General features: G+C 44.8%; 1 protein-coding gene across 4 annotated transcripts in view; it reads left to right on the top strand.

Annotated features, from left to right (window-relative positions):
- LOC116953167 (microtubule organization protein AKNA-like) overlaps positions 1–26,845 on the top strand; it is an 86,717-nt gene that overhangs the window by 37,470 nt on the left and 22,402 nt on the right. For all 4 annotated transcript variants that reach the window (XM_076074862.1, XM_032973082.2, XM_032973083.2 and 1 more), the window contains 13 exons: positions 25–190; positions 1,480–1,649; positions 5,373–5,432; positions 6,667–6,785; positions 7,943–8,114; positions 9,101–9,261; positions 11,542–11,664; positions 14,477–14,633; positions 16,837–16,986; positions 19,327–19,430; positions 20,150–20,391; positions 22,504–22,666; positions 26,292–26,489. In XM_076074862.1, the coding sequence (XP_075930977.1) occupies positions 25–190; positions 1,480–1,649; positions 5,373–5,432; positions 6,667–6,785; positions 7,943–8,114; positions 9,101–9,261; positions 11,542–11,664; positions 14,477–14,633; positions 16,837–16,986; positions 19,327–19,430; positions 20,150–20,391; positions 22,504–22,666; positions 26,292–26,489 (1,985 nt within the window). The remainder of the gene's footprint in view (positions 1–24; positions 191–1,479; positions 1,650–5,372; positions 5,433–6,666; positions 6,786–7,942; positions 8,115–9,100; positions 9,262–11,541; positions 11,665–14,476; positions 14,634–16,836; positions 16,987–19,326; positions 19,431–20,149; positions 20,392–22,503; positions 22,667–26,291; positions 26,490–26,845) is intronic.

Genomic DNA, 26,845 nt, shown 5'->3' on the forward strand with positions numbered 1-26,845 from the left:
CACATTTCATTTTGTCTATCACAGGTGTCTCTGTATTCGGATAGTCCTTTGCCCAGACAAGTGGTGCAACAGACAGTGCTCCCCCATTCCAGTCAGGTCATGACCTTACAATTCCCACACTCTCAACAAGCAATGCTGCATAACACCAATCCCGGGACGTCGGAATGGGCACATTCGACAGCACAGTTTGGTGAGTCGGATATTTTTGGCTGCTTTTATTCTTAATTTACACTAATATGGAACGATCGTTTTTAATGGAAAAAAGTACACTTGATAACAAATGTAACGTTAATAGCTTCCAAAAGTCAAAGAGTCTCCCACGTGTTCGCCATCGTTGTCAACACGTGGGCTGGAATCCTCTCCAGGTGGTCCCCAGCGCCCGGAGGCAGCAGTACATGTCACGTGATATTGTTGCAAATTCTCAGAAGTGTTAACATTTTTTTTTTAAGCATCCTGTAGATATACATACATATATTCAGTGCACATTACAAGGCTGCTGCCGTGATGTCAAGCACACTGGACTCGCAATACAGAGGTTGTCGTTCAAACAGTGGTGCAAGGTTTTTATTTTTATTCTCTCACCTCCGCACACCCCGCAGTATAAGTGGTTGCGCCGCAGTCGAGCGGCAGGTTGTGTGTGGTGGAGTAAAAATTGCGTCCTCCCACCTCTTGCAAGATATCTGTCCAGCGTGGAATAGTAGGCCAAATACCCTCAAGAGGGGCTCTCCAGAACTCTATCTCGTGGAGGCCGTTTGTGCCAGCCCGAGCAAAAGCATTGTAGGGATGCAGCTTTACCTTTTGCACTTTGCAAAGCAGCCCGCAATGGTGGTGTTATACGTTTACAGCCTTTCATTTTGGGACATTTTTTTCCGAGTTTAAATTTCCTTCCAGGTGATGGTCTAGCAATGTGTCAGGGTAACATTCAGAACGTATTTTGTTCATATCTTGATGAAGATGCTCCAGTGTCAAAATCATTAATTTCACTTTGTGGGAAGCCAACAACAGTGATATACATGGATTGGTCCCTGCTCTAGGATTGTAAAAGTTCTGCTACTGGTCATCAAGCAGTGGATTGATCATGGCTGTTGCTGCTGCTGCTGCTGATGATGATGATGATGATCCAGGGACTCTTAACAGAGGATGTGCACCACCCCCCAGCAAATGCTCACTTAAATATATCATAAGAGACCAAACTTTGTATCTACATTACATTTTTAAAACATTTTTTTCCAGGGGGCAAATGGCCCAATAATCCCATAAGTGTTTTGGACCAAAGTTTTTGCCGCTGTGAATTATTTTAGTTTTTTATACCTAAAGAATATATGAGCTATGGCTAAAGCGGCTGACGTTTCACTCCGCCTGCTGGGAACGGAGCGTTGGACATCGTGTGGAACAACAACATGTAGTGCAACTCGAATACACATCGCACCCAGTAGAATGTGTATTAATCGTGCTCTTTTACAAACACACTCCCGACAGCTCCTTACACGCAGCCAGGAGAGCATGAGGTCGTGAATGAGCACGGAGCACAAGGCAGCACTGGAACTTTCGGCAGGGCCCCACAGCCTCCCTTGGATTCCCTTGCTCCTAGCATCACCTCTCAGCTGGAGACAGAGCTGGCCAAGCAGGTGAAGAAATTCAAGGAGCAGGTGAGCCACTCGGCACGCACAGCGATCATCATCAATGCTTTTAGATGCCACCCAGAGGCAGATGTAGAAACTTCCCAAAGGGAGGTCATTCAGAAATGTCAAGCTTTTTTTTAATGAGGCCCTTCCATGAATAACACGCAAAATCACGTTCAGTGTATTTCTAACAATAAATACAAATAAAACAGCAATTGTATTTGTCTCAAGAAGGTCGTGATCCATCCCCATGAGCCCCCTGTCTGCCCAGTCGTTGCCTCCGAACTCTCACTGCCCTATCTTGCTGCCCCTGCTCTTCCGCTGTGGAGTTTGAATGTTTTCATGTTGTGCTTAGGTTTCCTCCGGGTTCTCCCGTTGTCTCCCATAGCTCAAACAAAACGTGCAATGCAACATCCCAATGTTGAAAATATACCAGCAAATGATCGAATTGGGAGTACACATTGCTGCACAATTATCCCCTCCTGCCAAGTTGCCAGGACCCTCCTGAAAAAAGAGTTTTGAGACTCAGAGATGTTTTCCTACATAAACAAGCATAATAACAACAACAATAATAATACGAACGTGGTAAGAGCTGAAAGAATGGGATTCCAAAGCCGAGCAGTGTGAACATAATGACGATATGTTATTTATTGCCGTTTGAATTTACTTTGCTCAAGTTATCGCCATTATTTTTACAGCCTTTCAGACCTTGCCTCTCCATGGCCCAGAAATCGATTTCTTTTTTAAATTTTAGAGCTTCCAAATGCTTAAGTTAGCTGTGCTAAGGTTCTTACAATATCCCTCCACCCTGGCTGAGAGTCTATGGTTGATAATATATTCAGTGATCATTAATTTTATTTAACCAGTGCTGGCAGTGCTATGAATTATACAACTGCTTATAGGCCGGGCGATGACAATGCGAGTCACAAGAGTCTAATAGTAAGAATTACTTTTATTTACCCATTAAAGCCTCCCAGAGTCTCAAGGCTCCTGTTCGGGAGGGTACCGCATTGGGATATTTGGCCAATTTCATTCATGAGCATATGGCACGAGGGAGGAACAGGGGCATACTCAGAGAAAACACACACACATACAATGGAATATCGCTCAAAGCTCTGCGCAAGTAATATATTCAATCTATTGCTGTACTGCACACAAGCTAAATAAATGTAAAGAAATCATTTGCAATTTCCTAGCCAGCTGGCATGCTGTGCTGCAGATGTAAATGGCGATGTTTATGATAACATTATCTACAATATATGCAATATTTTACACATGATACAATTTCAAGCCTCGAGCTTGTGTATATACTATGGGAGCCATGGTACCTGGTATAGAGGAGGTCGTAGGTTCTATTCCAACCATGACATATATATGTTTTACCCGTGGTCGCGTGGATTTTTCTCCAGGTCCTCTAAGTGTTTCCTTCCACGTTTAGAAACATGCGTTTAGAGTATTCTGCTGCTATACATTTCCACATGATGATCCATTTCTTTGAGCAACAATCTGTGGCCAGTACGCTTTTCCTGGAAAAACTTTTTTTTTTCGTTTAGAATATGTGGCAGGCAGCAGAGAGCAATACTGACAAACTCAATGCTGTAAGTATAAGGCGGTGATGTGGCCGAGCCGTAGCGCGTTCGCCACTTGTTGCAGTTTCACGGTTTGAATCCAGTGGCTGCCCTGATTAATACTGTGGGTGTAATAAACTTGATATTGCTGCATGCCTTCAGCTTCACTCACAGTGCACGTGAAAGATGCCTTGACGTAATTCGCATCAGTAGGCCATTGGTGTCGGGATCTACATTTCCCCAATTCGAAAATTAACCGCAATTTACTCAAATTGGGATTACGCGTAGCGATCAACGCCCCCTGCTGGCAGAACGATGCCCTAAGTCACTTCTTGCAAATGAGAATCGTGTTGCTCTCTCGAGTCCTCACCTAGTAAAACAAAAAAATACACCTAAAGTTGACGTACTTTTATGTGATGTATATTGCTCCCCCACGTTTACGCTCACCGCCTTCACCAACCTGCACTGACCAGCGTTGTGAAGTATGATCGAATAACTCCCATGACCTATGGTGTGAGGATGCCCTCATGAAGCAGCGGGTCGCACACAAAGGGCTCTACATGTGCATTATGTGCAGGGAATACATCGCGCATGAGGAAGTGATTGAAAGGCGTAACGTATGCACATGCTTTTAGCCGAGCAGGGGGATTTATAAGCAATTTCACAATGTTTGAGCAGACCCCGCAGAGAGGCGAAATGAAATTGTACAATGAGCTGTTGACGCATTGGATGTATCTCAAGATTCATCTCACGTCATCTCACTGGGCCTTTGTTGTAAAATACAATCGTGCCCTTTGGCGCAACTTTCCACATGGCGTACACGCTGCTGGGAAAAGTATTCGAGAGGAGACATCAATCCGGCTGTGTTGAGACAATCTTGTGACTCTTGCCACGATGTGCCCACTGCCGTGGCTGAACAAAACAGCTCTTAGCGATAACCAGATAGATAGAGATATGTTTAAAGCACGGTACGAAAAAATATATTGGTGAATAAAAATCCACAAATAAATTGCAGATGAAGGCCTCCCCTTGCTGGGTTGGTCATTTTTGGGGGTTACTTGACCATGCTTCACCATGCTGGTTATTGTGGGTTCGTGAAGAGAAGTACTCATGCCCAGTTAACAGTGATCTTAGCACTAGCCGCTAAACACTGTGCCACTGCTCTACTGATTATTGACTAGCATCTTTGAATGCTGACATTTCATTAAGTCACTGGGGAAGGGTGGTGGGGGAGGCGGGAGGTGTACGCTTATTAAATACACTGCGCAGTAACCACAAATATAAACACACCAACATGATGCAAAACGTTCCGTTACTTAGCAATGCAGCCTTCAAGCACATGCCCTAAGTCACTGCTGACCTGCCCTTTCTGGACATCCGTGAAGAAGAGCTGTATAGCAACATCGGATTCCTCCAGTATAAGTAAATGTTCTGATTCTGGCAATCTTACAACTACGATGTTACTATCTCTAAGACGCGTTTTCGGGTTGCACTGTGTGTTCTCAGAGAGCTGTGCAGCACAACCGCGAAGGCCTACCCAGTATCACTATACTAATGCAGCAATACACAAGTGCCAATATGTGCTGGCTGATTCACAGTGGACGTCAAATGTCCCTTGGCGTCATTCACAAGAATAGGTCATCGTGTGCCGGTGTCAGGGTCCAAATTTGACACATTCGCAAGTTTCCCTCAAATTACTAAATTGGAAATAGGCATGGCGAGCATCGCCCCCTACTGGCAGACTAATGCCCCAGAGTCACTCTCGCAAATGTGGCTAACCCTGGCCTTTTGAGTTCTCACCCGGTTCAACAAAGTAAACGTGAACTAAACTTTTATATTTGCAATTCTGTCTGCGTTCACATCACTTTGTTTTGCTGTACAAATATTCGTGTAAAATGTGCCGTCATATGTGCCGGCTCATCATGAGCAGCCAGGCCACACAAGTGATGAAAGAAACCTGAAGAATAATATTAATTATTATTTGCTCAATATAAAGATTATCCCCCCCTCGCCCCTCCTCCTCGTACCTTCCCACTTCCCCCACCCCCATAGGCTTCTGTGCCTTACCAATATACTTGCCCATAAGCCACCACTGAAGACCATCCTTACCCGAGTAATCATACCACTGGTATTTACACGTGCAATAACCACAATACTGTCTCTTTCTCTGCTGCCATGGCAGGTGGACATCTTCCAAAGGATGCAGAAAGCTGGACAAGTGACCCAACAGGAGCAGTTTCAGGTACATGCGAAATGACCGAATCACTGTCCATCACTGCTCCGACATCACGTTAGCTCTCAGAAGCTAAGCAGGTTCGAGCCTGATTAGCGCGTGGATGAGAAACTACTTGGTGTTGCATTGTTTAGGCTACAAGTTGACGAGGAGATTGCAGTCCAACAATGGATTCTGGAATCTATCTGTGCGGAGGTTTGAGTGTGTTACCTCCCCGTATGTGTCGGTTTGGACTGGGTTCTCCAGTTTCCTCCGACATTAAACCAAACAATCGTTAATGAAATTGACCAAGCACTCCAATGAGTGAGATAAAATCCTGGTCGATGGTTGCCTAAGCCCATCATTATCCCACGTTTAGAAAACTAATACAACTTTTTGGGAAATGAATTGTGGTATTTCTTTATAAAAACTATCCCGGGCCACAGTAATGTAACATTTCCACCACGTGCTTAGTACCACCAACAGACATGAGCACGATCACTTCATTCATTTGAGCAGATGTACATTTTGACTCTGACTTATGGGTTAATATAAAAACCAGGGCATATCATGCAACGAACAATATCTAACAATACTGAAAGAGGGGAGAGCCTGACTTATTGTTATGAAACTGATACCGCTGAGACTTACAGATATCCCAGGACAGCTGCCTCAACAATAGGATGTCCTGGGACAACCAGGACAGGTAGCAACCAAACCTACACTCGTTGCACTGGATATCCTGAACTGAGATAACAAACTTAGCTGCAATGAAGTGGCGTCAACAAGTCAGGGTATATTCAGTTCACTGCTGATGCATTGGGTGCCTAAACAAATATTGTGCCAAGTTGTGACCTTATTGAATGACGCTAACAGAGGAAGTTTAATTAAGGTGTGTAGTGAGATGTACGTGTGTGTGTGTGTACGTGTTTGTGTGTCGGGAGCGGTAGTTGAGTGGTTAGCGCGCTGTGCTGTGAACTCGGCGACCCAAGTTCGATTCCCGCTCATGGCCAACACCAGTGACAAATATCTTAACTGGTCCTGCCCCCCCCCTCCTCCTAGGTCGACTCAGCCTCAGATTAGTACCTGATGCGGTTTGTAAACATCGCCACTGGGGAGACAAAGGCGGCCGGAGGTGGTGCTGGCCACCCACCCCCTCGTGTGCTGTGCCGGCCATCATAGGCGCTCGCTAACAGCACTTGCCCCAACAGTCTGTTAAGGCTACACGGGGGATCTTTGTCTTTATTTGCATGTACCCCCACAGACTTACCAGCGGCTCCGTGAGGGTCAGGATGTCCTGGAGCGTGGCTACATGGCCGCCAAGCAGCAGCACCAGATGGCCCAGAGAAACTCAGCCGGCGGCGGAGAATTCGATGCCAACAGGTTCTGTGATGCAGCCAGCAAGAGCGCACTACCTCACCCCACGCTTTTAATATTCTTTACATTTGAAAATTCAGCACTCGAGTCGGAAGGGTGGCGCAGAGGTCAGAGCGCTGAGCTGGCACTCTTCAGATTCTGGGTTTGATTATGTTGGTTGTTTGTCCTCTCTCTCTGATGGCATGTTTCAGTCATGCGAGTTGACTTTCTTTCAGCTTGTCTGAGATGGGAACCTCTATTGTCTTCTTCCTCATCTCTCCATAAATCTGACCTAAGTCAAATGTTGTCATTCCTGAGCTCTATATCATCTTTCATTTTTTGTGACTGCTCATCATCCATCTCCTTTCTAGAGTCCAACATCCAGACGTCCATGTAAAGACAGGTTTTATTACACTGCCATAAATGTTCCCCTTCAACCTTCCTGTCACACATCACTCCATTGCTTTCTGTACATGTCGGCCCAGGATAGTTTGTTGTTGTAGTTGTCATCCCGTAACTGCTGGGCAAAGATCTTCCCCACTGGCTTCCATTCCCCCCTTTTCACAGCGGCTCTTGTCCAATTGTGACCCCCCGAACTCTGTGATGTCTTCTGGCTGCTGCTGCTGCTGCTCTCCCTTCCGCTGTCTCTCTCTCTCGCTCTCTCTGCTTCTCTTTCCTTCTTTCGGTCTCCACTCCCCGAGTAGATTTTTGTCTCTTGTCTCTCGTCAGCTGTTCTCATGATACACCGTGACCATTAGCGCTCGATTTCCTTTGCTTTAAAGACAGAATTTGCGACCCCTGTTCTTTCCCTTATTTATATAACTGTTTATTTATGTATTCTTTAACCTGTCTCTTCCAACTTACTCCAAGCATACTACTTTCCAGGATGTTTTGGTGAACCTGTAGCTTTTTTTTAATTTACGTGTAGTATAGTTACATGTGGTATAGTTTTTCCATCTATTTTTGTACTCGTAAGGTTTTCTGGGTTTGGCTGCGTGTTGAGCATTTCTTATCACCAAGCACTGCTGCGGTGGGCTTCTTCAGGAGGTGAGTTAAAATAAAAATGCTCACCACGAGGCCCAACACAGAAAAACCTCACTTGTATTGTCAAGCGCCTTCGATATAACGTGTGTGGCTCAATTTACATTGGGTGCATTTTTATCAAATCGTCTGTGGTGTTACAGGCTGTTGGAGAGTGCCATATTCCAGTTGGGCATGCAGCTGGAGGAGATTTCCGAGTGCATGAATGAAACTCCGAGGACGCCGTTGCAGTTTGGGGACGATGACACGCTCCTCCTGCCAATCGCGGCATCGGCTCTCGCCCCATCGCCCACCCCACAGACTCCGTACCCTCACGTATGTCCACAAGCGTGAACGGTCTTGAGGTATTAGTCTGAGCCATTAGCGAAACAAAAACAAAAAACACAATATATTTGGTACTGGCCAAATATCACAATATCACAATAAATATCGCCCCCTACTATGAGAACTGTGCGGTACCCTGCTGAAATAGTTTTGACCCGGTGAGTGAAGCTCACCTGGTTAAACAATCATGATGAATAATAATAATTGTGTTAATTACGATGGCCTGTCAGCATTCACAGCCTGGAGTTAGCTATCGTTTTGAGAGGTGAATGGTGAAAGTAGGGGGTGTAGCATGGTGTTTTTGATTATTATAATCAGCAGTTAAGTATTGTTAAAGTTTTTGTTTTATGTTATCTTCCTCGCCTGGTATGCAGGAAGGTGTGGGTTCAATTCCTGACCCCTGTATTTTTAGAGTTCGCGTGATCTCTCTCTCTCTCTTTGGTGGTCACGTGGATTTATCTTCTGGGTCCTCCAGTTTTGCCCTCCACATTTAGAAATCTGCGTTCATATTTTTTGGCTTCGACTATAAATTACCACATGTGATGATGATGATCAGATGATATCAGCCACTTCGACGAGCTATCATGTGTGGCCAGGTCACCTCTCAAAAAGAGCTAACAGCTACTAAAAATAGTTGAGTAGTACGTTTCTTTCTTTTTTTTCTCTCGTTGGCTATGGCCCCACTGGTGCCTAATGACGGGCCGCCACTGATGTCTGCTTGCATGATGAATGTATGTTGAACCATGCTAATCGGAGGTGCAGGGGAAGGAAAACAAACTAAACACAAAAAAACAGTTCTGGAGAAATGGGTTTTTTAATCTAGATGATTTAAAAGTGCATAGCACCGAGTGGCTTCCTAATGTCAGAAGGAAGAGCGTACCAGACGGCCGCAGAAGCGAATTTGAAAGCACGCGATGCGGTGACCGTCTTTGTTCGATGGCCAGCCAACAGCCGCTGATCCTCTCTGTCTCCACCAGAGCCCACTGCCAGATGCCACTCAGCACCGTGGGGCGCTGAGCATGGAGCTGAGCTCGCTGAACGGAGACAGCGACAGCCCAGGGGCCCTGCCGGGACTTCCGGCACCCCTGACCTCAAAGAGGGAACGAGCCGAGATTGAATACGCACGTCTCCTTGGCCAGTGAGCTGTGCAGCACCAGAAGACTCACACACTCCAGTTTTCAAATCGAAATGGCAAAGTGCATTTGGTTTTCGCGCCGCTCTTAGGGCGCACGTGGCTATCAGCAAGTCGCTGTGTTTCAGAGACACAGTCCGTAGCCGTTTCACAGTACGGGGGCAATGTTAATGATGTGCGTTTCTCAAACTGGTAATTTACGAGTCATTTTTTTTTTACATAAGTCACGTAATGGAAAATGAATCGTCCACCGTGAAGCGGACATGACATACGTGTATTGTGGTTAATACACCCGCGGTATTAACGAGGGTAGCCGTGAGGCCCTAACCGTGAACCCCTCTGCAACATAGCGAAGACGGCGCCACTGCTCGTCAACTGTCATGGCCCAAACACCACACATCACACATCACCGCACATCACCACACACGAGACATCGCTCTTGTCCAAACTGCTAAGGACGATTAACACGCCTTCCAGAACACCCCCCACCTACCACCCCATTCCCGGCTAATTCACATCCCTAAGCAGAAATTATGATTTAAAAAAAACATTGGCGGAGAGATGTAGATGACAGATAGAGATGTAGTGAGATGGTATAAATCTTAACAATAGTAGTGAGATGCAAGAAGATAGAAACAGATGAGACAGAGATGTAGAGGCATAGAGATATGTAGACACGAGAGAATGGTGGATATCGATGATAAAATGTACAGACAAGACAGGGATGGGTGCTATTAATTCAACTTTTCATGTTAATTAATTTGCCATGTTAACAAGGATTTGAATTCGAGATGATTTTTGGTTCACCGATATTCTTTTTATGTAGAGAGGGCCATTTGAACTGCTTGGGGACTTGAGCTTTTGCTTAGTTTTCTTATGCCTAGTGTCACCGCTGTACATGTGTGTGCCCAATGTATGCTACCTGCATTGACACTGCATCCAAAACTGCAGATTCCCCACAGCCTAATTCCACTGCACGGACTGCAGGAGTAGTGATCCTCGCTCACCTGGTCTCACAAGCCAGTGTTGATTAATGAGCAGTTTGAGAGCCTTGAGCCGGATGCTGCATGGACTATTTGCCAACACAAATCTTCCGTTGCTCGAGATGGCTCCTGCCTTAAGCATGAGCATAATCCTTGATGATTTGGGCACTGGATTCTTTTTTGAGATTTTTGCCAGTCACTCTCGATGCTGGAGAATGTCCAAAACGTCAAAAATATCACGTGGAAAAACTCGTGGCCTTTTACGCCTGCGCTGAAATCTGGGTTTACAAAGGATTTAAACAAGGACCAAGCCAAATATAAAATTCTATGAGATCAGAGTGAAGCCTGCTTTCAAATTATTTTCACTCTCGTGAAAGTTATTCGTTGGCTTATGGACAAGAACCGGTATGACTGAATAATTGCAAGAAGCATTAACGGTTCGTATATATATATGGATAATAATTTCCATAGTTATGGAAATGCAGTAAAAAAATCGGGTTTAATAGAGCTGAAGTGACTATTTATGTGTTGGTGGAAATTGTATTTTCCCATTATTTGGCAATTTTGTTTTAAGCAAATTGGAAAAAATAAAAAATGGGCAAATGTCCATATATATGTTGGTGGAAGCAGTCTTACATCCCATTCATAATTATATATATACATTGCCAATAAATAAAAAAAATGTTGCACTGCTCAAACGAGTGTGGAGGCATTGATCATCTCATCTCAGATGTGAAAATTCCACATTCACATTTCGGAGGCCAGTCACTCTACGGTACAACCACTGTTGACAAAGTGGTGCTCCATTGATCCACCATTGACAGATTGTGAGCTGAGTGAATCCACCAAAACTTTTATTTGAAGTTGCAATCTTGTTATTGAGGATCACATGCTCCAATCACAGCACTCTCCAGACAGTGGCAAAGAACTGCCAATTTATAAATGGCAAAACTTTTAAACTGTAAAGTAAAATTTAGAGCTTGCTGTTAAGCCAGTCTGTGAAGGGAGCCTCGTTTTGTTGAGGGATTAATCTGCATAAAGAAATGTGTGCATTGAAAGAAGGGGCATTGCCTGAAACGTTCCCTTTAATATAATAGTTTCCTTTCAGGGCCACATTGTTATTGAGTAATGTATATATTTTTTCATTACTATTTGTCCCTATGCACCACTGCCAAGGTAGTATCACAATTTATGTTTACATATATATATGCATATTTATTTCCTGAGCAAAGCAATACAAAGCCCAATCGGCTCCCTTTAAACAAGACCACGTGCGTTTTATCGTTACTGTTCGCCGTGGCAGGTACAATAACTTTAAGACGCTCCCAGACGCGTTCGGTTCGCGAGCGGTGGACGTGGGCAGCGGGGACGGGGCGAGCGAGCGGAGCGACTCTGCCAGCCCCGACGGTGGGCGCACGCCTCGCCCGTACGTATAGTGTGTGTGTGTGTACGTATGTTGAACTTCTGTTGCACCGTACGTATAGTGTGTGTGTGTGTACGTATGTTGAACTTCTGTTGCACCGTACGTATAGTGTGTGTGTGTGTGTGTACGTATGTTGAACTTCTGTTGCACCGTACGTATAGTGTGTGTGTGTGTACGTATGTTGAACTTCTGTTGCACCGTACGTATAGTGTGTGTGTGTACGTATGTTGAACTTCTGTTGCACCGTACGTATAGTGTGTGTGTGTGTGTACGTATGTTGAACTTCTGTTGCACCGTACGTATAGTGTGTGTGTGTGTACGTATGTTGAACTTCTGTTGCACCGTACGTATAGTATGTGTGTGTGTACGTATGTTGAACTTCTGTTGCACCGTACGTATAGTATGTGTGTGTGTACGTATGTTGAACTTCTGTTGCACCGTACGTATAGTGTGTGTGTGTGTACGTATGTTGAACTTCTGTTGCACCATACGTATAGTGTGTGTGTGTACGTATGTTGAACTTCTGTTGCACCGTACGTTTAGTGTGTGTGTGTGTACGTATGTTGAACTTCTGTTGCACCGTACGTATAGTGTGTGTACGTATGTTGAACTTGGTATAGTATGTGTGTGTGTACGTATGTTGAACTTCTGTTGCACCGTACGTATAGTATGTGTGTGTGTACGTATGTTGAACTTCTGTTGCACCGTACGTATAGTGTGTGTACGTATGTTGAACTTGGTATAGTATGTGTGTGTACGTATGTTGAACTTCTGTTGCACCGTACGTATAGTGTGTGTGTGTGTGTACGTATGTTGAACTTCTGTTGCACCGTACGTATAGTATGTGTGTGTACGTATGTTGAACTTGGTATAGTATGTGTGTGTACGTATGTTGAACTTCTGTTGCACCGTACGTATAGTGTGTGTGTGTACGTACGTATGTTGAACTTCTGTTGCACCGTACGTATAGTGTGTGTGTGTGTACGTATGTTGAACTTCTGTTGCACCGTACGTATAGTATGTGTGTGTACGTATGTTGAACTTGGTATAGTATGTGTGTGTACATATGTTGAACTTCTGTTGCACCGTACGTATAGTGTGTGTGTGTACGTACGTTGAACTTCTGTTGCACCGTACGTATAGTCTGTGTGTACGTATGTTGAACTTCTTTAGCGTCGTACGTATAGTGTGTGTGTGTACGTATGTTGAACTTCTTTAGTACCGTACGTCTAGTGTGCGTGTGTGTGTACGTATGTTGAACTTCTTTAGTACCGTACGTATCCAACCGTGCTAATTGGAGGTGCGGGCGGGGGGGGCAACAACACTAAACACAAACGTCTCGTATATTCGCGGAATCATGGCGTCACCGAGTCTCTACAAGAATTGCCGGCGATGTGCGTCCAGCGATGTGCGTTCAGCCAAGGGTTAAGGTTGGGGATAGCATTCGGTCTCGGATGCCTGAGCGCAGGTGTTTTGAGACGGATGGCTTTGCATTTCTCACGTGGTGTTGCAGGACAATTCTGTCCAGCAGATTGCGATGATATCAAGGTGAGAATTACTATACCCCTCCAGAAGATGAAGAACTAAAATTCAATACACGATGATCAGAACATCAACAGGCCAATGCCCACGTCACCTTCAAGAATGGACAATTAAAATTAAGCCACAGTGCCATTGTGGCTATGCAACACAAACCATGGACTGGATAGTAAACCACTGTAGTCTGTACTCCTTCAATGGAGGGATATCAAAACGACACAAACTCTCTCCTGAAGCCCTCTCGTGGAGATCTAACGTCGACATTGGCATTTGGCTTGAACATATTGCCGAATAGAGTAGAATTAATATGCTTGACAAAAAGTTCTCAATATACCTACAACATTAAAGTACAGGTGTCTGAGACATATGATTGAAATTCCGTGGCAAGATAGGTTAAGCATTGTGGATGTCTGGAAGAAAACATGGCAGGTGAGTGTTGCATATTTGATTGGGCAAAAGACGGTTGCGCTGGGTGGGACATTTGCGAAGGATGGGGCAGGGCTGGTTACTGAGGCCAACATCGCAGTGTATGTATGTATGTTGAACCTATTTCGCACCATACTTAGCGAACCGTGCTTAATCTAAACTATTCAAACTAAAACTATTTATATTTTACCAGGTAAGGCCCACTGAGCTATATAGCTCTTTTTCAGAAGCGACCTGGCTACATCATATATAATTCTAGATTTGAAGCTTTCGTGACTGCAAGAATCCATACTCTTTGGTTCTATTCGGTAAAGTTGCGTAAAAGGATAAAACAAAAAAAAAAAATTCACGACGTTTCGGCCACAACACAAGTGGCCTTCATCAGGTGAAGGGACCAGACTGTCTCGAGGACAGTCTAGTCCCTTCACCTGAAGGCCACTTGTGTTGTGGCCGAAACGTCGTGAATTTTGTATTTTTTAATTTTGGTTGTTTTATTCTTTTACGTTACTTTACCGAATAGAACCAAAGAGTATACATCATATATTGCTCAACGGAGGTGCGGCGGAAGGACAACAAACTAAACACAAAAAGTAGTTCCAAAGAAATGAGTTTTCAATTGGAGTAATCTCCACAAGTCCATCGACCAAGGGGGGAGGTCTAAGATCAAGTAGGTGGAATACTGCCAGAGCAGATCCTGGTGGTGGTGTGTCAAAATCCCAGAAGCTGCTGGATCTTGCAGAGGGTCGAAAGCGTTGGCTAGGTGTGGTGGCATCAACGCCTTCGGCCATGAGTACATCTCGCTCGAGCGACGACACGATGCATCTGCCGGTGCCTGCGCTCGCCCCCGTAGGCGGACGCCCATGTGGCCGGCGCGTGCCTCTCCTTCGGCCACGGAGCATGATGGGAAGGCGGGAGGGGACGCCGCTTTGCGCGGCGGTCGCCGAACGGCTCAGCACAGCGGCGCGGCGGCGGCGGCGGCGGATCACCACGCCACGGCGAAAGCAGAGGTGGCGTCGGGCGTCGCCGAGACGGCTTCACATTCGTGGCACAGGGTCAATGTTTAGCGATGGTCCTGGTTTAACACTCCGGGTGTATTGAGCAAAGAATGCACGCCGTCTGGTTCGTGGAGGACGGTAAAAAATCCCGGGATATTATTTGTAAAAGAATAGGCCGTCTATTGCTGGTGCCCCAGTCCAAATTTATCAGATTTAATAACTTATCTGCAAATAATGTAATCCTGTAACACCATGTATAATCGCCCCCTGCTGGCCGACAAGAGCTATGAGACACCATAGGTATAGCCTGCACTATAGCCGTTGTGTGCTATGGAAATTGTGTGAATGCCAATTACGTTACATTATTATAAAATAAAAATAAGTTTAAGTCATGAGTTTTATTTCTGTGCATTGTCAGGTGGCTTTGCGGTGAGACACTCATAAAGGATTTGAGTTCAAATTCCAGAATTTAGGAGTCGACTGCCCATCACCCGTGCATGGAAATAAGTACTGCTTTATGGGAAGTCCAAGGTGCTTGTTCTATCGACAAGATGACACCTGCCATAATAATGTGGAATTTACAGCTCTTGGGGCCACCAATAGAGGTGAACACTGCCCCACACTCATTTGAGCAGGTAGCTTTCATTTCTCATCCATCAACTGCTCAAAATTGTCTCTTTATTGTGCACTATAGGGACATGAATATATAGTTGTAATATAAATACACGTAAAATACATTGAGATTATCATGGTTGAATTAAAAAGACTGGATAAAAAGCTTACATTTGGCACCAACTAGAAAATATGAATACCAAAGATTTGTCTTCCCATGGATTGTGTGACGTTGAAGCCAATAACAGGGAAAGTCTACTACTGGTTATCAGTCGAGCATATTGATAATGCACGTTGTATAATACCGCAATTATATTATTTAACTTTATAGTCTTTGAGTATGTCTTGAGCGACTATATTACTATGTACAAGCAGCACATTAAACATCACAAGCTGCATTAATTGAATCAGCTAATTATATTACAGCATGAATCACCATCATCAACACCATCTTTATAAATGTTGAATTCTTATTTACCTCTAAGACGTCTCAGAGTGCCAACACTTTTTTTTCAGGAACCATATTAAACAGTGGAAAAAACCCCATCATAAATGAAACAAAAATATAAACATGCACGTGGCTTGTAATCCATCACTTGAGGCAACGAGGGTTGGTGAATCACACACATATTTTGTAAAACTCCCTGTAGGTCTCGAGGTAGGTCTCTCCTGGTTCGCCAGGAGAAAACGGTACAGCAAAATGTGGACTCCACCTGGTTCCATCTGTACGAGATAGAGTGTTTCCACCTTGCACACGTGTATTTTTGTATAAGCACATTAATTGTCATTAAACATCTTAATATATGGAGGACCACAGAGCTTGGGCAATTGTTGGTAGTGGCAGCTCCCCACGTACGTAGCTGCTGCTTTTCCTGCTTGTCTTCGAGAGTGTGGCGATTTACAAGTTGAAATTGACAGCATTGAAGTGAGTTATTAAACACAGTCAATCCAACCAAGTTATAACTCGTGATTATTAGTGTAGTGGAGCTGTGGTGTAGTGATTTGTGCATGGCACTGTGAACCCAGCGAACTAAGTTTAATTCCTGAACGAAGCTAACCTCGGTGGCGAGTGATATCTGCAAACTCACACTGACACCAACGTGGTGAGGTATGATTACATAACACCCATGATCGACATGGCGCGGGGAAACATTCATCTAGCACTACACTGACAAAATGATGTGTACATGTACATTTACTATTTGAGTACAGTGAAATCTCACTAGACTTCCTGTACTTAATGTCCCAATTTTTAAGTCCAACCAAAGCGTTCGCATTGATACAACTTCTGGTCAAAGTTCCACTAATTAACATTTTTCTGCATCTAACATTCAGTTTGGCCAATCCACTTAACAAAGTTATATTGGGTTTTCACTGTTCCACTTTTGTGGGAAGTCAACCTGCTGTTCGTCAATTGGAAAACAAATTGGCCCCCATTATAGGAATGAGAAATTTCCACTTTTGGTCCTGGACCACCAATGGAGATGAGCACTTGGTTACACGAAAGCTATCCATCGTTAGTGTGGTTCCCCCGTGGCGAGGATTTGTCTGATCGTTGCGTCCGTGTCCCTTGTCTCGCCTGCGATGGCGCCGCGTTTTCTAGCCGCGTGCGCCAGTGACGCCGAGGGCCCGGGGGACACAACCCCGCGCGGCCACGAGCCGCAGCAGCCTGAGCAGCGGCATGGGCGACGCTGCCAACCGTGAGCCCCGGCCCCGTCCAGCGCGGCGGCCGGTCGCCGGCACCAAGCAGGAGGTGAGAGGCGGCACCCCTCCGTGACGCGTGGGGGTGGGCGGTTATGTACACCTCGCTTCGGCTCTTTGCCGTTGTGCCGCAAAGCTCTGCAATGTCTTTTCAAATAATAGCAAAACTCGCAGTATAACCACGCGCACAAAAAACAAGTCAGGGCGTTAGGCACGGACGTAAAATATTTTTCCTCCCATCCTTCAGGTAGTTAAGTGCCGGCGGCGGTGGTCAGAAGCTAGTGGAGGCCAGAGGCAGCTCGCCTGTGAGATGTGCGAGCGGACAGCGATTGCGGCACCTCATTAGGGGCCAGTGGAAACAGGCCCCACTGATGAAGAGAAAGCCTCAACAACACTTACCTGTTCATTATAGGGATGATACAGTGAGGGAAAAAAAGTATTTGATCCCCTGCTGATTTTGTACGTTTGCCCACTGACGAAGAAATGATCAGTCTATAATTTTAATTGTAGGTTCATTTGAACAGTGAGAGACAGAATAACAACAAAAAAATCCAGAAAAACGCATGTCAAAAATGTTATAAATTGATTTGCATTTTAATGAGGGAAATAAGTATTTGACCCCTCTGCAAAACATGACTTAGTACTTGGTGGCAAAACCCTTGTTGGCAATCACAGAGGTCAGACGTTTCTTGTAGTTGGCCACCAGGTTTGCACACATCTCAGGAGGGATTTTGTCCCACTCCTCTTTGCAGATATTCTCCAAGTCATTAAGGTTTCGAGGCTGACGTTTGGCAACTCGAACCTTCAGCTCCCTCCACATATTTTCTATGGGATTAAGGTCTGGAGACTGGCCAGGCCACTCCAGGACCTTAATGTGCTTCTTCTAGAACCATTCCTTTGTTGCCTTGGCTGTGTGTTTTGGGTCATCGTCATGCTGGAATACCCATCCACGACCCATTTTCAATGCCCTGGCTGAGGGAAGGAGGTTCTCACCCAAGCTTTGACAGTACATGGCCCCGTCCATCGTCCATTTGATGCGGTGAAGTTGTCCTGTCCCCTCAGCAGAAAAACACCCACAAAGCATAATGTTTCCACCTCCATATTTGATGGTGGGGATGGTGTTCTTGGGGTCATAGGCAGCATTCCTCCTCCTCCAAACACGGCGAGTTGAGTTCATGCCAAAGAGCTCCATTTTGGTCTCATCTGACCAGAACACTTTCACCCAGTTGTCCTCTGAATCATTCAGACGTTCATTGGCAAACTTCAGACGGGCATGTATATGTACTTTCTTGAGCAGGGGGACCTTGTGGGTGCTGCAGGATTTCAGTCCTTCATGGCGTAGTGTGTTACCAATTGTTTTCTTGGTGACTATGGTCCCAGCTGCCTTGAGATCATTGACAAGATCCTCCCGTGTAGTTCTGGGCTGATTCCTCACCGTTCTCATGATCATTGCAACTCCACGAGGTGAGATCTTGCATGGAGCCCCAGGCCGAGGGAGATTGACAGTTCTTTTGTGTTTCTTCCATTTGCGAATAATCGCACCAACTGTTGTCACCTTCTCACCAAGCTGCTTGGCAATGGTCTTGTAGCCCATTCCAGCCTTGTGTAGGTCTACAATCTTGGCCCTGACATCCTTGGAGAGCTCTTTGGTCTTGGCCATTGTGGAGAGTTTGGAATATGATTGATTGATTGCTTCTGTGGACAGGTGTCTTTTATACAGGTAACAAGCTGAGATTAAGATCACTCCCTTGAAGAGTGTGCTCCTAATCTCAGCTCGTTACCTGTATAAAAGACACCTGGGAGCCAGAAATCTTTCTGATTGAGAGGGGGTCAAATACTTATTTCCCCCATTAAAATGCAAATCAATTTATAAAATTTTTGACATGCGCTTTTCTGGATTTTCTTGTTGTTATTCTGTCTCTCACTGTTCAAATAAACCTATCATTAAAAGTATAGACTGATAATTTCTTTGTCAGTGGGCAAACGCACAAAATCAGCAGGGGATCAAATACTTTTTTCCCTCACTGTAAACTGCATACACCCCCTGCCTCTCCTCTCTTTCTCCCACTCCCCTTGTTCAACCACGAGTCTCAGTGTCTCTAAATATAGATGAGAACCACTGTCACAAATGAATTTTTTTCAGTGCTGAGACACCTTGTTGCAGTCACCCAAGGAGATTGTGATGGCTCTGGGAGTAGATCATCGCGTGTTGAATTTCAGTAAAATTAATCAATGTTTATTTTAACAGCTTAATAAAAAAAAAGTGTTAATTTCACACTCGATGCCCACTCAATGTTACACATTGTCAAGCCATCACCAGCCTGGTGCTTGTTGTTGTGTGCCCAGTGCTGTTTGAGATATTTGTGTTTATTTGTGTCCCCGTCGTGCGTAGGATCGAATCGTGTCACCTGAAACTGATAGCGGCTTCGTCGGTTCAGAGAGCGGGCGGCTCGGAGCAACGCTCACGACCCCAGAAACAACGATGCACGTGACCAGGTCGTCTGCCCTCGACCCTGTATCTAACACAGACAGACATAGATGACCCTGATGGAGCGGGTGACTGATGTCAATCATGTTCAAGAAGGCCTGTCAAGATGGAACTTTACACAAATATAGTCGAGGGCTCTATTGTGGGCAGTCCAGGGCAGTGCGGCAAAATCCATCATTGCGCTATGCTATGCCCCGATGGCTATGCTGCCCAACTTCACAAACCCATACTAACCAGCGTCGTGAAGTATGGTCAATAACCCCCACGACATTCCACGGTCGGAGGTCCTCAACCAGCAGTGATTTGACAAAATGCCGATACACATTCATTCAAGCGGTTCGCTTTTCACGTGAAGGCTAAAGGCACGCACTCAATAAGCACGACATAGTTATCTTTAGTGCATGCTGGTTACTGATACAGCTGGATAAATAATATCTCCTTTTGCAATACAATGGGAGATTTGCGTGCAACGCGCTCCTTCCTCAAAGCCTACAACTCTCTCTGATCGCTCCACAGTGGAGAGAGGGAGCTTCTCCTGATAATTGTCCTATGGCCCTGGTGTGATGGAACGCCAGGGCCGGTTGTTGTCCAGAGACAATTCACGGCCATGCAAAGTCGCACAAGGGGCCACAACATCTGTGCTCAGTTGCAGCCCTGGCTTCTGCCCAGGCGTGAGCGATTTCAAACCCCAGCATTTTAATTGCAGGCTTCTCGCTTTCGCAAACAGGCATCCCAGTGTCGTCGAAGCGGCGCCGAAACAACGCAGGGCGGGGGCGGCGCCGCGGGCAGCGCCGCGGGTCCAGCAGGACGAGGAGGCGAGGGCGACTGGCGCGGGATCCAAGCGGTGGCCCGCTGGCGAGCAGACGAGCAGCGTGCGTGGCGACGTCACGCCCATCCGCGCCACCGCACCCCGCCTCTACGTCAGGGGCGCGGGGAGGGATGGAGAGAAGGGGGAGGTCACCCCACGAGGTGAACCCATGCCTCATTCGGCACGCTGTCGAGCGAGGCGTCGCGATGTACATAAGGGTTGTGCATGTATGCGTGCGTGCGTGTATGTTGAGCTTAAATTTCGATTTAAAGCTTTCGTGACTGCAATGATTCATCTCCTTTGGTTCTTTCGGTAAAGTCACGTAGAATGAGAATAAAATAATAAATTTATAAAATAAAATAACGCAATAATATTCTCACGACGTTTTGGCCACAACACAAGCGGCCTTCATCAGGTTCTACCAGACAGTCTCGTCCCTTCACCTGATGAAGGCCGCTTGTGTTGTGGCCGAAACGTCGTGAGAATATTATTGTGTTATTTTATTTTATCAATTTATTATTTTATTCTCATTCTACGTGGCTTTATGTTGAGCTTCTTTCGCGCCGTACGTAGCCAACTGTGCGAATTGAAGGATGGAAATGGTCAAAATTCCCAATGCAGGACCTTCCTGACAAATAGTCTTATTAACAGAAGATCAGTGTCTCCCCACAATTATACAACTTTTACTTGTTACATTTCGAAAAATGAAAACAATTTGGATACTCAAAAGAGTGTTGTGCAGTGCCTCACCTCTATGTTGTATTTAAAGAAAATGAGAATTACAATATACCGAAATATTTTTTTCACGCAATGCCAGCATTATTGTGAAATGAACATAGAGCAGGGATCTTTTCCATTCATGGCCCTTAGCCAGTGGTGGAAATTCCACAATCCTCTGACAGGGACCATTCATTCCCAAGGATGACCACTGTTAAAATTGTCAGTGGTGCTGATAGTCACTCTGGATGGACAAATTACTTTTTGTTCAACCCACACAGGATTTGGCTTCGTAACTTTCTGATCACTTTCTGCCACAGCACCACCTCGCCAATTCCTTCTGTGTCAAATGGGCATGCACCAGCTGCTGCAGCTGCCAGCACACGTCTGTGGCAGATATGACTGTGACTGACGCTACTGACATAACCAGTCCTAACAAGTGTCTCACAGCCTGCTGGATTCTGAGTTTTTACGCACTGTCACCTGAGTTGAGACTGTGAACTTCCTACGCAGGTGCAAACAAAAAAAACCTGAGATTGCAATGTAAAAGTGACACATGTTCCCTGCTCCGTAGATCCTATTATAAGTGTCATCCAGGGATGTGGCCCAGGTAGACTTCCAGGGCATGTGCTGTTTACGACCACCAATTATAAAAAGCCAGCATGGCACACAAGGGGATGGCGGAGCCAGCACCACGCAAGTGGCTATAATCACGAAGTATCGATTGTGGATTGGCTAACCCCCTTTCAAGACTAGATGAATTGTCACGGTTCGTTGTTCTAATTATATTCAAGAACCGATTCTCTTTCCTTGCCATTGTGGTTATTGTAGCGCCACCCGGAGCTGCAGGGTTCTCATGAACCGATTACGAATTGCAAATATTTGATCCTTCCGTGCACAATTGGAGTGTTGTATCGGGAGAGTATGAATTGATTGTAATCGATTATCTGATGCATCGTTAAATGCCTAATAATCGCCCATTCCCCCAGTTCTTAATTTAAGGCTGAATCGAATGGAAATGTCAAAGTTTAACTCTCACTCTCCATAATAAAGGTTTTTGGGTTAGATCGCGTTTTTTTTTCTGATTGGCCGTGTCGGGTGGTGGAGGGTTACGACACATTTATAAATAAACGCGATCTAACCCAAAAACCTTTATTATGAATAATATTGGTCGCGAAAGCCTACATGTTAATCTCACTCTCCAGTGATCATGTGCATAGCCTGGAATCAAACCACATGCATGCACACACAAAGACGCATTAACGTTCTGTATGCGAGCATTTAGGAGCCAATATCCCTGCATGCGTAATGAGAAGAGTGGTGGTGGTGGTGTAGCGATTAGCGCCCAGCACTCGGAGCCGGGCAACCCGAGTTTGATTCCCAACCGTGGCTAATATTAGTGGTGCCCGAGCGCGATGAAATCAGCTCGTTTGCATGCGCTACGTGAGACGACAATGGCTTGGGGGAAGCCTTCACCCAGCAGTGGATTGATCATGGCCAGTGTTGATGATAACAGCGACCGGCCGCTGATGGTTGCTCTGCTCGCTGCCCTGCAGCGCTGGCGGTGGAGGCGCCGAGGACGGCCGCGAGTGCCGCTAGAAGGAGCGCGGACGAGGGGCCTGGCTCGCCAGGCTCCACGCGCGTCGACTCTGGGCAGCCCTCCCGTGGAAGGCGCCTCTCCCAGCTCAGCGACGGGCAATCGTCCCGCTCGTCAAAGCAGTACGCCGGCTGCCGTGGCGCGCAGTTCAATTTCTATATGCAACGTTACGTTCTATACACAGCGTTTAATTTTACGCGCGCATATTTTTTGGTTCTTTTGGTAAAGTCAGGTAGAAGGGAAACAATGAAATAATGAAAATATGAAACAATAAAATTCTCACGACGTTTCGACTGCGACACAAGGAATCGTCATCAGGTGTGAAAACCACAGCAAGAAAATTTGAAGAAAAGTGGCGTTTTTTTTTACGTTACCTCTGTGGTAGTAGTTACATTGGAGAAACCAAACGACATGTCTCGGACCGCATTCGTGAACACAAAGCAGACCTTAAACACGGTAGAACCAACACCTCGGCCGTGGCAGTTCACTGTAATAATTTAGTAGGCTCATATGACATTGACTTCTCCAAGACAGAGGTTCTCTGCAAGCCATCTGGCTATCATGAGAGATTCGTTCATGAGGCTATCCACATATACAAACACAGAGACAATTTCAACCGAGAAGATGGATTCTGGCTTAGCAATCATTGGAAGGATTTGGTAGACCATTTCGGGTCTTAATTGATTGTTCACGCATACGGTGGCTTTCAGACCGCATCCATTTTTTTCGTCTCCCCCCTCCTCTTTTCCGAACATAGATGGACTCGTTCATCTGAATAACTGCCAAATCGCTCTCCGTGGTGCTAACGTAAAAAAAAACGCCACTTTTTTTCAAATTTTCTTGCTGTGGTTTTCATACCTGATGATGATTGCTTGTGTTGTAGTCGAAACGTCGTGAGAATTATATTGTTTTATATTTTTATTATTTTATTGTTTCCCTTCTACGTGACTTTACCGAAAGAACCAAGAAGATGAATCCCTGCAGTTACGAAAGCTTTAAATCAAAATTTATACACACAGTTCAATTTGTATATGCAACGTTACATTCTATACACAACGTTTCATTTTATACACAGTTCAGTTGTATAACAATGTTACATTACGTCAGTTTAACACGTAGGCTTATTATGAATAATGTTACATTACATACACTTTACATTCTATACAGTTCAATTATATACACATTACATTATAAACACGTTATATTTTATACAATAAAATTGTAAACAGAATGTTACGTTCTATACAGTTAAATTCTATACACACAGTTCAATTCTATGCAAAAATTCTAAATCTACATATAAACTTTAATTCTATACACAGTCAAATTCTGTACACCCACTTCAAGCCTATAACACAGTTAACTTTTTGACTTAAAGCTTTCGTGACTGCAGGAATTCATATTCTTTTGGTCTTTCGGTAAAGTCACGTAGATAGGTTCAAAGAAAATAACATGATTTTCTATTTTTAAAAAAATGTTACTTTCTCAAAGAAAATAATGTTCTTATATTTTTTTAACCTTTCTACGTGACTTTACTGAAAGACCCAACGAATATAGTTACCTTCTATACATCGAGTTTAAGTAAAAAAAAAGTATACTTTCTGAACTAATGTAAAACGCGTTTAAGCATTAGCTCTATCTGTCCATCCATCTGTACGTAATGGAGGAGGCACTATAAGACTCATAAATAATGATACAGAATATAACTTTCCTATAAGTTTTGGTTGTGCGGCAGGCTTACCCCATAGAAAACTAACCACATTGATCAAGCGGTCACTCAGAGCTGAGACGCACAAAGCAGAGCTCAAATTACCCTTTGCAACCCTATTACGAAAACACTAATTCTGAAGACAGACGCATGTTTCACAATATGCATGATTTGTTCTCATTTGCAGTGCATCACTCTGTCAGAGAGTAGTCCCATAAGAGGATATCTCGTGATTACTGATGAGGTCGCTCCAATATATTTTTATATTCACACCTTTTACATGCCCTGTAAAGTTTATTTGTGTGGCAATTAGACTGATGTTTTTTAATTGTTGGAGCTGGGGAAAAAAGCTGCATCGGGGAAAAAAAAGACTAATGTGTCTTTCTTGGCAATTATCGGTTACCAGACCGAGAGCATGCTTAATGTTTATTATCCGGTAGCCTAAATGTAACATCGGCATAATACATTCATGTAATTTGAATACATTGTAATACATTCATTCTTACACAAATTATTAAATGAATGTATTATGCGCATACTAATGTGTCTCATGTTAATCTTTGAAAGTGAGAACATGGCTTTAGTCATTTATTAGCTGCCTGGTTTCAAAACCAGGTTTGCAATGGTCACCAACTCAGTAAAGTGACTCGTTTTTTATACATTGCATTCATCAGTAGGGCCTCTTTTCGTTGCAAAGGTGACGTGAACCCATTATATACAACATATAAAAATATAGTAACATGTCCTTTGCCAATATACTGGTGGATGAAGGCCTGCCCACACCTTTCATTTATGTGAGTTGTTTGACCTTACGTCACACGATGACCAGTGTGGGTTACAGTAATCATGGCTTATTTACCCGATAAAGCCAAAGACTCCTCTTTCAGGAGGGGCCTACTACATTGGGTGGTTTGGCCAACACCAATGACATTCTATGAGAGGACACCAGAGATCCCAGAGGGAACCCATGCAGAACAGGCGGAGAACATGCAAACTCCACACAGAAAAGCACCCAAGACGGGAATCAAGATTTACTGTGCAGTGTGTTACCCAATGCACCACTGCTCCACTTACAGACGTATTGAAAAAAAAATAGAATACATCATTTGATGTATTTATTATCGGAGAAGAATCGTTGTTAAAAGATCAATCAATGCATCATTGCACTCCTACGATATAAAATGTAAGGATTGCAGGAGTGATGGTTTGGTACATTCGTTGTTGAGTGTATTTACGTTCATGCGAGTGTTCATGGTGGCGTGGTTATTAAGGTGGCGTGATTATGATCTTTACGTACGACATTTTCATATGGTGCTTTGCACAAAATTTGTGCTCTGAATAATTAGTATAGTGGTAGGTTTGATACATTTTTTTATGTCCTATGCTTTACGTGCATACCAACAAGAACATGCAAACTCCATATCAATCTTTAAAAACTCAACTTCTGGCCATTCTCTAAAACGTCGACAATTATTTATTGTCCTTTTTAACACCACAGAGTTATTCACGAATGTGTTGAGACTTTTGGTTGGTTTGTGCACTACTGCCAACACAGTGTCACCAAATAAATTTTACAAGTTTTAGGCCAGGTGCCAAGAGAGGTAGCAGGGTATCTCAGAGCTAGAAAAAGAAACCCCATCACATTAAATTTGGTTCTGCACTTAATTTGTCCAAAATATCAGCTCTAAAAATAAAAAAAATGATGATCACATTCCAAACATTACTCTTGGAAGAAGGGTGGATAGAAAAGTGCTGCCCATTACCGTGTGGAACAAAGGTCACTTCAAGGATCCTCAGAGGTACCTCCGTGACACCCGTTTCCACGAGCCACTCTTGAACGCGAAGGGTTGCACTGCCGTGTGAGAGATCCTAATTCATGCTTCATATCATGACGTTAAGCCGATCGCACAATTGGGACAAACTTTTGGGAAAGACTTTAAAAGGTCAGCATCCACGATCTCTGCTGAGCACTTCACCCAAGCTGTTGTGGGTCACTGTGCCGAAAGAAAGACCGATGCGCTCTCATTCGCACCTCCTAGGGAGGCCATGCTGGCACTGCAGGCAGAAATCGCCAAACTGGGGCGGCGCCTGGAGCAGAGCAAGAGGCCTGGCCACGTCGCCCGGGACCCCGAGAGGTCTCGCGAAACCTCGGCATCGTCGTCCGGCCGATCCCGGGGACGAACCAGGCGCCGCAGCGTAGTCCCGCCGGCTCTTCTGGCGAGCACGCCCAAGCGAGAGTGCGTCCTGGCACTCACTGATTCACACTGCAGCCACTCGCTCACCGGCGGTCAGTCGACTCCGTATTACCCTTCTGTCGTGGTTACTGTTCCCATGAACTTTCACTTCATGATTTATTCTGCCACGAGGATTCAGCCTGCCCGTCGGACTGTTTCATCCCATCCGTGTTGTGTTCAGCCACCATACTACACAGGACATGACACTTATCTTTCTTTTACTTTACCAGTACTGCTCGATGTTGGTTCTCCCTCACATTGTCGTCTTTTCCCAAGTTCATACAATATCTTTGCTCAATTCAAGAGACTATAAACTCTTATCTATTAGAGCTTCGATCACACTGTGTTGTTGCCCAGGG

Source organism: Petromyzon marinus, chromosome 50 (assembly GCF_048934315.1).
Source record: "Petromyzon marinus isolate PM22_M1 ecotype Great Lakes invasive population chromosome 50, UKy_Petmar_22M1.pri1.0, whole genome shotgun sequence".
NCBI lineage: Eukaryota > Metazoa > Chordata > Hyperoartia > Petromyzontiformes > Petromyzontidae > Petromyzon > Petromyzon marinus.